Raw genomic sequence first — 1338 nt, forward strand, 5'->3', positions numbered from 1 at the left:
ATATTATGTCGTATTTAAATTGTGTTTTGAAATTTCTTCGATGTACAAAAGTAAAGAGTGTTTAATGCTTACTTATCTTGTTGCGTATAATAGAAGATTTGCGTATAATAGAAATTAATTGGGAAATTTATTTTTAAGGTATATTCGTAAAAATACTTGGAGAAAATACATTTAAATTTTATTAATAATAAAAATGAAACGAATAAATAAAAGGAATGATTATATTTAACATATTTTTTAATAAAGGATTAATTTAAAATACGTTTAGAAATATAAATGAAAAAGAACAATTTTCTTTATTCGATATCTTAAAATATTTCTTTCAAAAAATTTCCTTTCGAAAAGTTTCTTTTGCATTCGATATAATTATTTCACGAAAATCTTCTAAATAGGATCATATTTGTTAATTAAATATTTTTAATATTTTTAAATTATATATTACATTTGTAATTATTCTTCGAATCTTTTTTTTATTATCCACAACAGATGTTGTACACGAAAATTATTCTTATTTATAGCTATAACTATAATAATTTTTAATTTTATCTTATACACCTTATTGTACGTGAAAAGGATTGATCGATAAAATCTTTGAATTCACATGTTTCACATGTTTCGTATAATAATAATTTCTAAATAATTTTTTACAAAAAAAAAAGATGTAAGAAAAGAACACTTCTAAAAATTGAAAATTGTTTTAATTTTTTTTAGTCAGAAAATGATAGCGAAGAATGCGCTCATTCGCCTATATTGTTGGATCTAGATAAAAATTCTAAACAGCAACAGCAAGAAATCTTAAATCAAGAGAAATGTTCATCGTCTAAATTGCCCAATGTCAATCAATATTTGCAAGATCAGTTAATAAGAAATGGATCAGGTATATTCATGGTATATATTCATATTAATTCGTAATATTTATTTATATATGTATACATTTAATTTTTTCCCTATACAATATGCAGGACATGATATGTAGACACATATAAAGGATATAATTGACAGGTTTATACAAAGAAATATTTTTTATATGTTTATATAATATTATTCAATTAATAAAGTTATATCATCTTATTATTTATTGATATTGAACAATATTAAATTTTTGTTTAATATTAAATAATATAAATTTAATATTTAATATTAGATATCATATAATAATATTTTATCATATGATAAAAATATCTTACCATCGAATACTTTATCGTGAATTATAATATCAACTTCTGATAATTTATTATTTCAAATTATTAAGATATAAAAAAATATTTCAAAATAATAATTATTAGAAAATAATAAATAAAATATATAAAATAATAAATAAAATATATAAAATAATTA

The 1338-nt window shown here is 18.8% G+C and overlaps 1 protein-coding gene across 1 annotated transcript in view; it reads left to right on the forward strand.

Annotated features, from left to right (window-relative positions):
• Positions 1-1338, forward strand: part of LOC102679442 — a 3198-nt gene that overhangs the window by 593 nt on the left and 1267 nt on the right. Inside the window, exon 2 of the mRNA XM_031515142.1 lies at positions 712-877. Within this exon, the coding sequence (XP_031371002.1) occupies positions 712-877 (166 nt within the window). The remainder of the gene's footprint in view (positions 1-711; positions 878-1338) is intronic.

The sequence above is a fragment of the Apis dorsata genome, unplaced genomic scaffold (genome assembly GCF_000469605.1).
Source record: "Apis dorsata unplaced genomic scaffold, Apis dorsata 1.3 scaffold_56, whole genome shotgun sequence".
Lineage (NCBI taxonomy): Eukaryota > Metazoa > Arthropoda > Insecta > Hymenoptera > Apidae > Apis > Apis dorsata.